Source organism: Molossus molossus, unplaced genomic scaffold (assembly GCF_014108415.1).
Source record: "Molossus molossus isolate mMolMol1 unplaced genomic scaffold, mMolMol1.p scaffold_m16_p_14, whole genome shotgun sequence".
Classification (NCBI taxonomy): Eukaryota; Metazoa; Chordata; class Mammalia; order Chiroptera; family Molossidae; genus Molossus; species Molossus molossus.
In genome coordinates this window covers 21,822,571-21,837,698 of record NW_023425349.1, presented here as the reverse complement: position 1 = coordinate 21,837,698, position 15,128 = coordinate 21,822,571, and the positions used below count along the sequence as shown (strand labels likewise).

The window sequence follows — 15,128 nt, the reverse complement described above, 5'->3', positions numbered from 1 at the left end:
CTATTCCCCTTTCTTTTTCTCTCTCTGTTTCAGTTCACATTTTGCTTTTGATGAATGAAGCTGGAGTTTTAGATCCAGATTAGAATTAAATAATTATTTTTGGCCTAATGTATCTGCTTAATCAACTATTAAGTTGGATAGCTGTATTAAGGTTAGAATCAATAGCAACTACTTAATTGCTCACTGGCAATGATTTTATGACATGACTGTCCCATGTTTGGGTTCTGTATTTTCATTTATTCTCCAGTTGCCTGTAGTAATTTTATTTCAAGAAGACTGCATGTGCAGTAAACATTTTAAGGTAATGCCATAGACAGGATGAAACAGGCGCAGAGAGGTTCAGGTTGTTCCTCAACAGCTATCATTCAGCAAGTGAAGAGCCTGTACCAGAGGTCAGCCGGGACCAAGTCCCTATTCTGAACCACTTTCTCTTCCACTGACCTTTGGTATTAAGAGCACCTGTTAAAAATACAAATCCTGCCTGGCCAATGTGGCTCGTGGATTGAGCGTTGTCCTGTGCCCTAAGGTCACCGGATCCATTCCTGGTCAGGGCCCATGCATGGCTCGTGGGCTCCATCCCCAGTAGGGGATGTGCAGGAGGCAGCTGATTAATGTGTCTTTCTCTCTCTCTCTCTCCCTCTCTCTCTCCCTCCCTCCCTTCTTGCCTTCTTGTCTCTTTAAAATCAGTGAAAACATATTTAAAAAACACACACAGATCCCCAGGTCCTATTTGTTTCAGAAGGTCTTGGCTTAGGAATATACACTCCTTTTTATAACTTCCCAGATGATTCTCAAGCAAGTGACCTTTGGTGCACACTCTGAGAAACACAGAAATGTCTCAGAGCAGTGGTTCCTCAGTCCTGGTTAGACATTAGAATCAACTGGGGAATTTTTAAAAAGATACTGCTGCCCTAATAAATTACTTATTCTGACATGAGAATAGTCATTTGCATTTTTTAAAGTTATGTTTTACAGAAAAATTCAAACGTGAAAAATATAACAGTAGAAAGAACAGTCTAACATATGTCCATGTAGCCAGCACCCAGCTTACACAATTGACTCACGGCCAACCTCGTTCAATCTAAGCCCCTCCCCTTCCCATGCCCCCATATTATTTTGAAGCAGATTCCAGATATCAAGTCATTTAATCATAATTATTTCACTATGCATCTCTAAAATATAAGGGCTCTTAAAAATTCTAGCCACAATAACATCATCACCTTGTCAAATAAAAATTTCTGAATATTCACAAAATGTTCAATTAGTGTTCAAATTTCCAATTATTGCATACATGTTATAATTTATTTGTTTTACAGTTCACTGGAATCTGGACCAAAAGAAGTTCCGTGTGGCTTCTACATCTCTTACATACCTCTTTAAATCTATAGGTAGCTCCTCCATTTCCTCCTCTCTTACCCCATCAATTTATTGGTTTCAGAAAACAGAAAACTAGGTAATTTGTAGATACTTCCATAGACACTGTGGTGTCACTTAACCAGTTCCTCTGCCTCTGATGCTGATTGTTGGATTTAGAGGCTTTGATAAGGTTCAAATTCAATTTTTCTTTTCTTCTCTTTTTTTTCTGGCAAGACTTTTTCATAATGGTGTGTTTATCCATTAGGAGGCACATAATGTCTGGCTGCATCAACAGCTATGATGCTGAGAGCTGAAATCCATTAATGTGCATGACTTGCAAGTTCTGGGATTTATGTTCCATAATTTATTACCTGGAACACTTCTCTAGAGAACTTCCCCTTCATCTACTATTCAGTGGTCTGCTTTCAAAATAATGAGTTTGTTCATGAGCACCCTCTAAAATCACCAAATAATTTTTTGAAGCATTATTATAAGTCTAGTATTATTCACAACACATTTTGATGTGTTTCAGTCCACTGAAGTTATTATGCTTATTGATGCTAAAATGGTCTCTTTTTGGCCTGTGGAAGCCTATGCAGTTGTCTCAGCCTTTGTGACACGCAGCCTTTGATGGGTTCTCTCCTGTCTCGTGACAAGACTTTCTAGGCTACTCTTACATTTCTTGTCCCAGACCTGGAATTGGTTATTTCTGCAAGTAACTGAACATTAATGTATTGTTAAAAAGTTTCTCAGGTAATTCTAACACATACCTTGGAGTAAGAACAATTGCTATAGCACCTCTGTCAATTCTGTAGTTAACACCAGGACGTTGCCAAACATTTTTATAGCAAATTATCTACTTCCTCAAATGTAATGACCCATGAGTGTGCTACATACTTGTTTACATCTTATACCACTTTTTTTCTTAACGAAGTACAAGATTAGTACTCTCACGTGGAGAACAACTGGGTTTCAAAATCAGGAAACCTTTCCAATTGCAATCAACTGTTATATTATCTTTTCCTTCTTTAAAAAATTTTTAAAAAAAATTTATTTTAGGGGGAGGGAGAGAGAAAGAAACATCAATGAGAGAGAACATCGAGTGGCTGCCTCCTGCATGCCCCCCACTGGGGATCGGGCCTCCAACCTGGGCATGTGTCCTGACTGGGAATCAAACTGGTGACCTCCTGGTACATGGGTCAATACTCAACCACTGAACCACACTGGCTGGGTTCTTTTCTTTCTTTTTTCAGTCTTTTGAAGAATTTGAAGAAGATCCACATAAGCCTAGTTCCAGCATTCATGGACCTATCTTATGCCAATTCTTTGATTGCGTGGTCAGAAAATGGAATGCACTATACAGATTTAACAGACCACTGGCAATGAATATGTTTGCAAAACCTACATTTAAATACCACTACAATGATAAAAATAGGGAGGAAGAGTTTCCTGAGAAACCAGATGACAACATTATGTCACGTGAGACAGATCTCAAATGTCCAAGTTTGATGACCGAGTACAGCCTTCCCACCAAAGTAAACAGGGAGACCGAGGCGCTGTGATGGGGTTCGAATTACTAACCAGGAGTGGTCACGAGACCCAACTGGTACTTGGTTAGAACCGCTGTGAGGATTTTTCAGGCCAGATCTGTCATGTGGGAACCTGGCATCTCCATCAAGAAGTGGACGAGGTATCTGAATCCACTGCGTGAGGAAATCCTAGCTTTGTGTACCTACATCCCGACGGCCACCTCCCCGCGGTGACACACGGACCGCCTTGCTGCGGGTGTGACGGACAGGAGGCTGAAACGCAGGCTGACCCGGCCAGGGGAAGGAGCAGGACCCGTCCTGTGGCTGGCATGCTGACTTCTTCCTTTTCACGGCGTTGATTTTTTAAATTTGTGCTTTTTGAAACTGTAAGTCACCTTAAGTATTTCTTGTAAAGTATTAGGGTAAAAGGTGACGAAGTGTAAAAGAATGTTTTAGGACTAAAGTCAGTGAAACAGATCAGTGCGAATGCTAACAATGTTCCCAAGGAGATGGGAAAAACATGAATTCTGGCGAGACAGTCTGTCCCTCACCTCTAATTCGTAGCCAGGTTCGCACTGATAGATCACCGTGCTCCCAAAGCTGTAGGTGTCGCCAACCAGGAACCCGTATTCGGGGCTTTCCGGTTTCCCGCAAGAAACTGGCCAGCAGGAGGCGTCAGAGAACGGCGGCTCCCAGGTGCCGTCGAGCTGAGCAACAAACAACAGAGTATAAGTTATATTTGGGGGTTAAATCGTCTCAATGGAATATATACATATTGACTGTATAGCAGAATCATCTCCGAAATGACAGTCAAAAGGACCTAGAATTTGGTTCTACTTCTGCTGCTTATTATCTGTGGCCTTAAAAAACACATTAATTCATAGTCATAAAAACACAAGCCTTCATAGTCATGGCTCAACAATTTTGGACATTTCTTAAACACACAAAGCAAGCATTTTCTTCCTAATAAAATCCATTAAACAACCAATAACAACAAAAGTATGTTCTCATCATGATGCATGAGGGCCAGGTAGTTGAAACAACTATTCTGCCACATACCAATGCACCCGTATATTTCACAAATTTTTATGTTTATTTTAAAGTTTATGAGAAATGGCAAACTGTAGGCATACGACTCGTAGTTTAAAAGAATGGTGTTCTCTTCTCCATTCCAACTCGAATACTTGAAAACACTCTATCATATATTTTGGAGTAGGTCATATAATTATTAAAAATGTGTATGTATATCCACATACACGCTACTTTATTTCCCCACCATCACAGTCAGCATGAACATTTCTCAGCTCTCTGGATCAAGTGAAGTACACGCAGATACTGCCTTTAACTGTTAGTCTTTTGCAAATATTTTTGTCTTTGAGGAAAAAGTTCATGAGTTGGAAAACTGTCTGAAACAGGACTTGAGGCAAAGCCTTTTATTTTACATATCAGCAAGAAGTAATTTTATATGTGTATATATATGCCTGCAGCATAATCAACCATTCCCCTAATGTTGCAAATACAAATTGTATCTGATTTCATACTATAAATCTTGCTTCAAAAAATGAATATTTTTTGAGTAAATCATTCTAGGTATTTTTAGTACCTTTAAAAAACTATATGATATTGTTTTTTTCTGCTATATCTGGAATTAATTTTGGTATATTTTAAGTTTTTCCTCTAGTGGTTACTTAAGTGTATAAGAATAATTTGTTTACTAATTATTCCTTTCTCTATTGCCTTGTGATGATTCCTTCATCAGTATTTACTTTTGACTCATTTCTTCTCTTCCATTCATTTTTTTTTTTTTAACAATTGATTTTAGAGAGGGGAAAGGAGAGAGAGAGAGAGAGAGAGAAACATCAATGAGAGAGAAACACTGATCGGTTGCCTCCCACACACACCCTGACTAGGGAGCGAACCCGAAACCTGAGTATGTGCCCTGACCGGCAACTAGACCTGCCTCCTTTTGGTGCAGGGTAAGATGCTCCAAGCAACTGAGCACACTGGCCAGGGCTTCCGTTCATTTTGCCTTTTGCCTAATTGTACACCAATACCACATTGATAGGAGTTTTGTTATTCTGTATGATGTCTTAATTTCAGGAGAAGTTTGTTCTCCTTTAGTATTCTTTTTTCAGAATTCGTATTGATCTTCTCATTCGTTTATTTATTTTATGAACTATAGGATCATTTTGTTATGTTAAATAAAATATTTTTAGGTACTGAACATAGTTTTGCACAATTTATCCTATTAAACATTTAGAAAGGGTCTATTCAGATAAAAAACTAAACCAAACCTCAGTTAGCGAAGGTGAGGGGTCATACTATGTGTAGAGAAAGTAATTTAGGGTTGTCAAACATAAATTAATGAGTTAAAAAAAACACAAGTGTAGACACCTGGATGACAGGGTCCTTCGGGGCACGTGAGGGGCCACCCCCCCCTCCACACCCAACCTGGAGGAGCTCCGGGAGAACATTGAGTTGATTCCCGCAGGAATGCTGGGGCTTGGCTCGGTTCAGAAAGCTCAGGGTCTTTGACAAAGTTTGCCCTCAAACTGCTTCATCTCTCAATCTAAAACAGAACATCTGGAACTATGCCATTTTTGAGAGCATGGCAACTTTGACGGTCATCTGACCTGTCCCTGTGATGTTTCTGCTTTTAGGTTTGGCCGCAGCCAATCACTGAGTGGACGTGATTTATACATGGGAAACTGGAAGGAACAGGAAATTGTTCTTGAGTCCTGACTATATGGTAGGTCTCTATTAGATACTTTATTACATTAAATAATGGCAGATATAAAAAAGAAAACAAGTTGGGGGAATATAAGGTCACAAAGAGCCTAAAAATATTTGAGATCAAGTTCAAAGGCACGTTTAAGGTAAAGCCATTCTGTACCATGCAGCCTTCTCCTCTTCAGCTCCTGCCACCCCCCACCCCAAAACTCCAGCAAAAGACCATGTCAATGGCTCATTTATTTCTCTTTCTTCGGTATGACTTGCGGAAGCCAGGGGAAGGGATGTCCTAGGGAGGTTGGTTGTCTATGGTGCTGAGCTACACTTCCCCTCATTATCCTCATCGTTTTTTACACTAACTATACAAGATACACATCACTATACTTTTATTTTTCTAATAAGAACACCCAAGCCGAGAAATTTTAAGTAACTGTCTTAAAGTCACACATTCAGGAAGTAGCAGAATCAGAATCCGACTCCAATTTCGTCTGTTTCCGCAGCCTTTGATCTTCCTCCTAAAACTGGAAACACACTTGGAACCATCAGGGCTCTTTTCTATACACAGACTCTTGAGCATCTAATGTGCAGCCATGTGACCATGTGGTTGATTTTTCATGAATATCTTGTTATAGATATTTTAATATTTTATCCAATTTTGCCACCTTTCACCTTTCCTGGGCATTTTCTGAGTTTGTTTAAAAACAGGAATATTGGAAAGAAAGATATATTTTATCATATAAGAAACTTCTCAAATCCTTTGATAGGATTGGAAATGTGAGGCTTTTTTTCTTTTTAGGACAGTAAGATACTGCTTGTGTGGATATATGAGTTACACTTACCGTTTAATGAAGTCAGAATCTTACCTGACACGTTGATATGTTAACGCCCTCGTAGGTGTAGCCTGCTGCACATGACACAGAAATTTGCTTATTCACACTGAAATCATCCCCATGGACACGCAGATGTGTCATGTTTGCGGGCAGGGAACATTTTTTAGGACTACAGGAGATTCTCTCAGGGAACCAACGGCCGTCTTTCTGACAGGTGAATGTATCGATATCTGTATCCATCATATAACCTTCCAGACATCTGCAACAGAAAAGCAAAAATAAGCACCCTAAAGAGAGGAAAACACAGGTGGCGATCTGTTTGTGTTATAAGGCTCACAGATATTTTACGTGCATATCACAACTGAATCAAGCATCAGGTGGATGGCAATGCCATGCAAAAACGCCAACATGATGACCAGATCAACCCTTTGTTATCCACAGTAAGGATTAGCTAAGATTAAAGTTGCTTGAAATGTTGTTATGATTGGTCTTCATTGTGGATAAGACCATTACTGAATTCATTTGTATTCTAAAACAGCTAACAGTTCAAGAAAGTCTAGACAAAGGCCAAAATAGACTCAAATACTAGTAAGAATATAATGTAATATTTATCGGGTGTCCACTTTGTGCCTAGCAGTGTTCTAGGTCCTTTATATAGGACATTTCTTTTCACCCTATTAGATACTATAACATAACAGTCGCATGGTTGTTCAAATTCAAATCAACCTGGCTCTAGAAGTCTATAATTTAAAATTTTTGCATCTATTTATGCAGCAATGTTTACTTTATTAAATTCCAGTCACTGTTCTAAGTATTCTACAAATATTGACTCATTTAATTCTCAAGTCAACTATATGAGTAGGTACCATCCTTATTTTTATTTTCATTTTGTACGTGAGAAAACTGACACTCGAGAGCTGAGACTTCTACCTAGAAAATCTGACTCTACAGTCAAATCATGTAATCAGCTAACTTTTATTGGGTGGATTTTTTTTTTTTTTTTAATTTCACAAATTACAGGCCAAGGAGGAGTCAGTGGTTCTGCAAACTTGGAGTGATCTGTTTATCTGTTAAGTGAGGATGTGAAAGACGAGGTAATTGACACACAAGGAACAAAGAGTCAAGTCTTGAGAAGCAGGTGATATTGTGACTTCTCAAGACATCTGACACAGAAATATCCAAACAGAAATTTTAAAATGTATTTCAAAAGCAAGGAATAATTTTTTCTTTTCTTCTCAGTGCCTGATCCACTCCTCTTTTGCTTTCTCATTTATGATCCTTCCTGGGGTCTATTTCTTACTGCAATTAAGAGAGAATGAATATAGGGCTAAGATATTCACAACAGACATGCTTAATAAGACGTGTTGAATTATAAATAAAAATCTAAAAAGCCCATATGTAAAGGATAATCCATAATTCCTTAAGTGACGTGAATGAAATCTAAATTGATTTAGAGGGTTGAGATATCTTTGAACATTAAAAACATTTATTCCAATGAAAATTTAATTATCAATTCATTTCATATTTTCTCATCTTTTTAAAAAATGCATTTAAAATAGGAAATGTTCCAGCAGAAATCATATTTTGTGCATTAAATGCTTAGTTTGTCTGATAGCACTGGTTGGAAGTCCCCTTATGAATATAAGTGAGAGTATGTGATTTTTTTTAACCTGAATCCTTCAGCTTTTGCTTCACTTCCCCAACATTTGCATGTATAAATATAACCATGAAGTGATATTATAAAGAAATTTCCCAGCATGCTGTTTTTAAAAAGCCTTATGATTTAGAGATACTAATGCTAGCTAAAGGATCGTGAAGCTCAACAGGATATGAGAAGCAGGATCATTATACAGGGTGGAGCAAAAGTAGGTTTACAATTGTGAGTATGCGAAAAGGTTTCTTCTGTATTATTTATTGTGTTATCTTCCCTATGGACAACTATAACCCTACTTTTGTCCCACCCTGTATTAGAAATTACAACCTGAAAATGTAGGAATTGATTTTTACAACCAATGGATTTCTACATAATTATGGTTAGAATAAAGGTGAGTGTTAAAAGCTTCAGTGTTTGGCAAAGAGTCCAGGGATGGTATTTTCTTTCCAATTAGCTCAATTTTGACCAATCACTTTTCTTTTTACAATTCTCTTGCCTGTATCCATTGGAGACTTACAGCCGTGGTCTTACCTGACTCTCACTTGACTTTCATAGGTGTGTGCCTCTCCAGTGGCCTCTGCATTGGCAACAGACGGCGGGGGTCCACAGGACAGGGGTTGACAAACCGGGTAAGGCTGGCTCCATATCCCTTTTTCGGTACAAGTCAGATCTGAACTGCCCTGGATGACATACCCAGCTCTGCAGCTGTAAGTTACTACATTTTCCTCCAAAGAGTCGCTCTCACTGATGAGTGCATTTGGTATTGTTGGGAGAGGACCACAAGACGTGTGTTCACAGCGCGGGAAGCCAGGGCTCCACTGGCCATCGGCTTCACAGGAGATTTCAGAAGGTCCCCGGAGCTTGAAGCCTTTGAAGCACTGAATCTGAGCTGTCTTTCCACAGCCAACATCTGTCCCGTTGACAGTTCCACTTTGAATTACTGGTGCGAGACACCTGCAAGGCAGGCAGGAAGGGGGGCTGCCACTCCAGGAGCCATCAGAGAGACACCTTCTTGAAGAACTTCCATGGAGCTTATAACCGGAAAGGCACTGATACTGGATATGCCCCCCGTGATAAAAGGAAAAGCCATTAGGAAAGCCATGGGGAAGATCTTCAGGAGGTCCGCAGTTAGCTGGTTTACAGAGAGGAAACTCTGCATCCCAGTTCCCATCTGACTGACAGGTGAGTTTTGGAGCACCGTGCAACACGTAGCCCTCATGGCAGTGGTACACCACTTCCTTCCCAAAGCCATACTCCAGGCCGTCCTTCATCCCATTTGCCACCTGTGGTGGGATGGCACATTTGACAGGCACACAGATGGGGCTGGTTCCACTCCAACTTGCATTGGCAAGACAGACACGATTCCTGGCTCCCTCGAGTAAGAACCCTACATCGCAACTGTACTCAACCTCTTTTTGGAATGTGTACTCATCTCCTTTCACCTGACCATTAGCTAAGACCGGGGGTGAACTACAGTCTACAGGAATGCAAACGGGCTCATCTCCGTCCCAATTTTGATTTTCTTGGCATGTTCTGCTCTCGGTGCCATTCAACACATACCCAGAATCACACTCATAGTTCAACACGCTCAGGTATGTGAAGTTGTTTCCTTTGATGGAGCCGTTTGCAACTGGATTTGGTTTTCTGCATGCAATGGCTTCACAGTGTGGGGAAGCACCGCTCCACTCTTTATTCTGCAGACAAAGTCTTATGTCGGAGCCCACCAGAATGTGTCCTGGTTCGCAGCTATACTGTATAGCACTGCCCATGGTAGTCTCTGTCACATGCAAAAAGCCATTTTCAGGAGCCACAGGCATGTCACATTCAATTGAAATGCAGGATGGGGCACTGCCATTCCACGTTCCATCTTCCTGGCAGATTAGCACAGGATTCCCCAGAAGTTCATACCCTGGATTACAGGTGTATGAAACCATGGTGCCATGTAGAAAGCTTGCTGATGGTGTAGTGGGAGTTGATTTTTCCCAGGTTTTAGCCATTGGCTCCAGATAATGATGAGGGCGAGGAGTCAGATATGGAACTTCCATCATGTCTTCATCTTGGTCAAAATATCCCTGACCATCTTTGACCTTCGTATAGTCTCCAAAATCAGTTTGAGGAGGGAGACCACAGTCTATGGGTATACATGTTGGGATGGGGCTTGACCAGCCTGACTCTTCACAGGTGTGCATGGCATGACCAGCCATCTGGAACCCAGGGAAGCAGCTGTAGATGATCATGGAGCCATAGCTGTAATCTGCACCTTCTACAAAGCCATTGTCAATGGGTTGTGGGGGATCACAGTGGATGGCATTGCAAGATGGGACATCTACATCCCAATCCCCTGTCTCTAAACAGGTCAAGGTTTTGGGACCTTTGAGCCTGAAGCCTTGGTCACAGGAGTATGTAATGGTTTGTCCAGAGTGTAGGTTTGTGTAAGAGAATTGGCCATTCAAAATCTCCTTGGGCTTCGGACACTCGATGGATTTACATGTTGGTTTGCCTCCAAGCCAGTGACCATTTTCTCCACAAAGGATGGTAGTATTTCCCACCAACTCAAAGCCTGGCTTACAGGTATAGAGAGCTGTGCTGAGATAGGCAAGACCATGCACATCGATGATGCCATTGAGGATTTCCTCAGGTTGGGGGCATTCCACTGGGACACATTCCGGCAGTGGCGAGCTCCAGGTACCGTCAGCTTGGCAGAAGGTGGTAGAATGTCCTCTTAGGAAAAACCCATCCACACAAGAATACTTGACAGTACTTCCAAAGTGAAGAGCAGACGCAGGCGCAGGGACACCAAAGGAAATGAGGGGAGGTGGGTGGCAAAGCACCATCTTACAAACAGGGAAGGAATTATTCCACTGCTGGGATGGCAAGCATTTCAGGACAGCGGGGCCCTGCAGGACATGCCCTTCTTTACAGGAGAACATCACTGCTCCCACCTCAGTAGGCAACTCTTTCAGTACGAGCTGGTTTTCCACGAGCGGGGGATCCGGGCACTTGGCAGGCACACACTTTTGGTTTGGCTTCTTATTCCATTTGCCAGATTTCTGGCATGTCCAAGAGTTATCCCCAATAAGCTCATAACCTTCATTGCAGAAAAACTCAACTTTGGACCCTACATCGAAATTTTCTCCTTTCATGTAGCCATTCTGGATCGGGGGAGGTTTTCCACAGTTGAGAGGGATGCATGCCAGAGGGGAGTCACTGTGCCAGTGGCGATTGGCCTGGCAGACAAACACAGGACTTCCAACGGACTTGTACCCTGGGTCACACCGGAATCTCACTTCGCTCTCGAAGACCCTGCCGGTGGTGTGCTGCGTGGCAGGGAGACACAATTCAGTACAATTTGCACAACAGATAACAAGATTACTAAATACACTGAATTGAAAAACAAACTAAATTAAAATGACTACTTTAAAGTAAATCAATTAAAACATAAGCAAATAAGGATTTATGTTTTTTCCAATAGGTACTAATGCTAATTTTTTTCTTTATTGAGTTTGAAAGAGAGGAAGGGAGAGGGAGAGAGAACATGTGTCGGGCTCCTCCTGTATGCCCCCGCAGTAAATTAGGGCGCACACAGGGACTGGGTTCACAACCTGGGCATGTGCCCTGACTGGAAATTGAATTGGTGACCGCTTGGTACATAGGCCAATGCTTAACCACCAAGCCACACCGGCCAGGTGGTCCAAATCTTTTTAAAAGATAAGTTCAAAGGACAGTAGAAAGTCAAATTAGGTGAGCCCACAATTAAAAGTCTCTAAATCGCCCTGGCCAGTTTGGTTCAGTGGTTAGAGTGTCGGCCTGCAGTCCTGAGAGACCCGGGTTCGGTTCCCGCTAAAGGCATGTACCTCGGTTGCAGTTTGTCCCCGGCCCTGGTCAGTTGTGCGGGTGGCAGCCACTCGATGTGTTCCTTTCACATCGATGTTTCTCTCTCTCTCTCTGTTCCTCTCTCTCCCTCCCACTCTACCTGAACAAAAAATGGAAAAATGTCCTCGGGTGAGGATAAAAAAAAAAAAAGTCTCTAAATCGATGGTTGAATTGATAGAGCAACACTGAAACGTATGTTACTCGATAAGTTCAAAAAGTCTTGCTGACAAGAGCAATGCTATAGTTTGTTGTTTTGATCACAGAAAAAGAAACACACATACAAACATACTTCAGTTGTTAATTCCATTAGATCATTTAAAAAGGCAATTAAATATTTTTCATGGATAGGGTGTCTGGTGTCCATTCTTAATTTACTTTTAAAAAATTGCTGCTAAAACATAAAGAAGGAAAATAAAAAGCACTATTCAACTTTTAAGCAGGATACTTAATAATTCTTAATATTCTTGATCTCAAAATTCAAATAAGCATGTAGTAACAGGTCATTTATAGGTGGTAGAAAGATGAATTATGAAAACTTTAAAAAATTACTATGGGTCTTTGTAAAGTCTAGCTTCTGTGCTGTTATGAACTTCTTGGTATTTGGGCATATTATTTGTTTGGTTTACTTATTTATTGCTTGGGTACCCTGCCCACACACCAGTGCCATGCCCTTACAGACCTAAGCTGTCTTGTCAAATACTAGATTTCCAGTGCTTACCTGGCACCTTGTAGGGGCTCCAGAAATATTTGTTAAATGAATAAAGAAAGCAAGCCTCCTAACATATACTATAATCCCTTTCCAATGGAAATCTAATACATTTCAGCAAAAACCTTAAATAAATGGCTTTTACTGTTGTCTTTGAATATAAAGGAGAAAAGTTACTATGTATGTGTTGGTTTTTAAAAGATGTTCAATTGCCCAGCTGGTGTGGCTCAGTGAATTGAGCATCATCTCATGGACTAAGAGGTCCTGGTTCATGCCCAGGTTGCGGGCTCGATCCCCAGTGGGGCGCACACAGGAGGCAGTTAATAAATGTTTCTCTCTCACGTCAATGTTTCTATTTCTCTCCCTTCCTCTCTCTCAAAAATATCAATAAAAACAAAAAAATAAAAGATGTTCAATTGGAATATTGTCTATTTAAAATAGCCTTAGTTTGGGGAATACATTTTCATTTCTGTTTTCTTGACGGACTTAATGAGAAGATACAGATTAGTGTGGAAGCAGGACATGTGTGGGTCTAACTTAATCCTTTGTCCATCACGGCAAAATGACCTTTAAACCCACTAAAACAAGGCTGCAAAAACTATCACAATGAATAGATGGTTTAATCCTATCTTTTGTCTAAAAACTAGAAATGGTAATAAATTTATTTAACCATTGATTTATATCTATAAAAGAAGTATACATTCATCCTAGAATAACTTCTATAAAGCAAAATAGTATTTTTATTAAAACTGGTTCATTCTCTCCGGTGGCATAGCACTTTTTTTTTTTTTTTTCCATCCTCACCCGAGGACATTTTTTCCATTTTTTGTTCAGATAGAGTGGGAGAGAGAAAGAGAGAGAGAGAGAGAGAGAGAAACACCATTCTAATAGTTACGGCTAAGATATACAAGTGGAATGTAGAAAGCTAATATATTAAAAGGATTCATTTCTCTACAACATTTTCTCCAGTATTCATTACGTATAGATTTAGCTACTCCTGTTTTTCGACAGTTCACCTGTTCACTGGCCCTGGTTTTGAACCCCAGGCCAGGCACCCTGGCTGGCCCTGTAAGTGCTGCAGGCCGTGGACTACCTACTCATCGGTCTCTCACCTCCAGAAAGCCATTCTCAATCTTAGGTGGTTCGCTGCAAGCCACAGGGTGGCACGTGGGGATGGGGCTACTCCACTGGCCCGTGGCTTCGCAGGTGCTCCTCTTCTCCCCTTTGATGTAGAACCCCCTGTTGCAGCTATAAGCCACCATGGCTCCGAAACTGTAGTTTGAGCCACTCGCATAGCCATTCATGATGCTTGGTGGCTCTCCGCAGCGCACGGGGATGCACTGGATGGCCATGGGGGAAGGGTTCCACTCCCCCCCTTTCATACACTCAATCTTGGCCGAGGTATTCAGTACGAAGCCTTCCATGCATTTGAAACTCACAACGGAGCCTGCTGCAAACTTTGCTTTGCTTACAGATTCCAAGATGCTGTAGGAGACAGATGGGGGTTTTTCACAGAAATGAGCTATACAACGGGGCATGGCCTGACCTTCTGGGGGAACCCACTTGCCCTGGGCATTGCAGAGGAGCTGGGCATTGTCTGCCAGGGTGTAACCATCCGAACAGTAGTAGAATGCAATGTCTCCAAATAACCGATGGGCGGTCTCTGGAGAGGCGTGTTCCACGTGGGGGGGCTCATCACAGGAGACAGCCAGACACTGCTGGTTACTTCCGCTCCACCTGCCACTGGCCAGGCATTTAATAGTGTCGGGCCCAACAAGGGTGTAGCTATGAGATTGGGGGGAAGAAAACAAGAAGGATAAGAGTTGAGAAAAGGTATTTGTAACTTGCTATTCTGCTTTTATTTTTATCTGTCCAACAATAACTTTACTTTTATTCTTTAAAATAATGTTGCCTATGGAGTATATTGATCACATGACTTTCATTTGGGATACAGAAATATATCTTGATTTTAATATTAATGCTTGATCAGAAAGGGAAGTGGATCGAAGGTTATTGAGACTTAAGGAACTCTGAAAATTGTGACACATTTCTTTAAAAATAATAATGAGGGGCACGCTACAACCCTGCTCGACTCCATTCAAAATTGGAACTTCATCTGTCTTTACATGGTTTTAGTTGGTTGATTTTATTACTAGTCTTCAGAACAATCTCTCAGGAGCCACACCCGGCCTACGTACAGCTCCTACGTACACACTTACTTGTGTTCAATGAACTTTAAAGCAGCGATGATCATTTTAGTCTCCTCAACCACGTGGTTAGCATTGAAAGCTGTGTTCTACACAGAGCTCTGTTATTCAACCAGTCTGAACAAATCATGCTCAATAACTCTCCGTCTTTATGCACAAGGTGGCCACCCACACATGACATACTGATCACTTGCAAAAATCTAAAATTACTCTCAAGTGCTGCCTCAGTGAAGCAGAACAAAA

General features: G+C 41.2%; 1 protein-coding gene across 1 annotated transcript in view; it reads right to left on the bottom strand.

Moving 5' to 3' along the window:
* Positions 1-15,128, bottom strand: part of SVEP1 (sushi, von Willebrand factor type A, EGF and pentraxin domain containing 1) — a 181,993-nt gene that overhangs the window by 23,575 nt on the left and 143,290 nt on the right. The window contains exons 37-40 of the mRNA XM_036260999.1: positions 13,791-14,463; positions 8,631-11,416; positions 6,479-6,704; positions 3,437-3,592 (exon numbers count right to left, since the gene is read on the bottom strand). Of these exons, the coding sequence (XP_036116892.1) occupies positions 3,437-3,592; positions 6,479-6,704; positions 8,631-11,416; positions 13,791-14,463 (3,841 nt within the window). The remainder of the gene's footprint in view (positions 1-3,436; positions 3,593-6,478; positions 6,705-8,630; positions 11,417-13,790; positions 14,464-15,128) is intronic.